We start from the raw sequence: 1,248 nt of genomic DNA, 5'->3' as shown, positions 1-1,248 counted from the left end.
GTGCGAGGGTGGGCTCGTCGCAGAATCAGAATCACATGCATGCCAAATCTATTTACAGTTTGGGTTTTTTTTTGTATAAGCTTCACATGTAAAGAGACCAACATGTTCTGAACTTTAGGCAGATGTGAAGTTAAAGATTTCTAATGGAAAGACTAGAGTAAGAGATCGGTCTGTGTGCACGCATGCGAGAGAGAAATGCCATCAAAATTCCCTTTCTTCAACATAAATTAAGGAATGGCATCTAGACAAAAAAAAAAATTAATATCCGTCTTAAGTTATTCAATCAAATATACACATCGATTCCTTAAGTATATACATATGTACAAAAACTTTGATCATACACTTACAATTGTTTATTTAATTATGGGACAGTAAGAAAGGTACATAGTTCACATATTATATATATAAAAAAAAAATCAAATCAGCAGAACAGTCTTTGACAGTTGCTATAGCAATCCAACCTCCAGGCACTTGTCACACTACTACAATACTGTAATCACTCCCGGGCACTGGTGAACTAAGAGCAAGGTCATTCAGCTGGCGGCCCATTGGTGGGATCTTGCTGTGCACAAAAAAGGGTGCCACGCCCACCTAACGTTCACCGCACTTCAAGGTAACTCGCCACGTGAAGCTTTGTTCGAGATATGTTGAAGCGCTGAATCAATGCACGTCTTTCGAAGAACCGACGGCAACAAGGCACTTTAGATTTGTGGCGTTTTTCTGAAGACAAATTTTGTTTCTCGCCCCCCCCCTTCTCACTTTTGCTGAACACAGTTTGACGAGGTTGTTTATCCCCCCTCCCATATCCCCCTTTCTGCCCCCTCCTCCGCCCATATCCCCCCGCTGCACCCCCACCTCCACCCATAACCCCCTCTGCACCCCCACCTCCACCCACAACCCCCTCACTGCTCCCCCACCTCTGCCCATTAAGATACAAAGTCTTGGGGACACTGCCCCTGTATTCTATTAATACAGACTCATCGACTATTCCTCAGGGCGACAATCGCCGAGCAGTGACAAGTTCTCGGACCAATCGTACAGCAGCTCCTCTTTTTTCCCACCTCTACCACCCAATATATAAAAACGCTTCTTTGCTCTTTCTCCTCCCAAAGTCAGGCGATTCAGCAACTTCCCAGAAGCAGCAAGCTGCGGGAGAAAGCCCGGAGAACACCATGTCCACCAAGGGCCACAGGCGCGATCGAGAGAGAAGGGGAGAGCATAGGTCGCAAGTACGACCCTGATGTATTC

At 45.8% G+C, this 1,248-nt stretch overlaps 1 protein-coding gene across 1 annotated transcript in view; it reads right to left on the bottom strand.

Annotated features, from left to right (window-relative positions):
- Positions 1 to 984: 984 nt before the first annotated feature.
- jag2b (jagged canonical Notch ligand 2b) overlaps positions 985 to 1,248 on the bottom strand; it is a 224,705-nt gene continuing 224,441 nt past the window's right edge. The window contains 1 exon segment of the mRNA XM_086004168.1: positions 985 to 1,146. Coding sequence (XP_085860294.1) covers positions 985 to 1,146 — 162 coding nt within the window.

This window comes from Somniosus microcephalus, chromosome 12 (genome assembly GCF_052327205.1).
Source record: "Somniosus microcephalus isolate GS21.2 chromosome 12, FLI_Smic_1.0, whole genome shotgun sequence".
Lineage (NCBI taxonomy): Eukaryota > Metazoa > Chordata > Chondrichthyes > Squaliformes > Somniosidae > Somniosus > Somniosus microcephalus.
The sequence above is the reverse complement of the archived record's forward strand: the minus strand, read 5'-3'. Positions and strand labels throughout refer to the sequence as shown.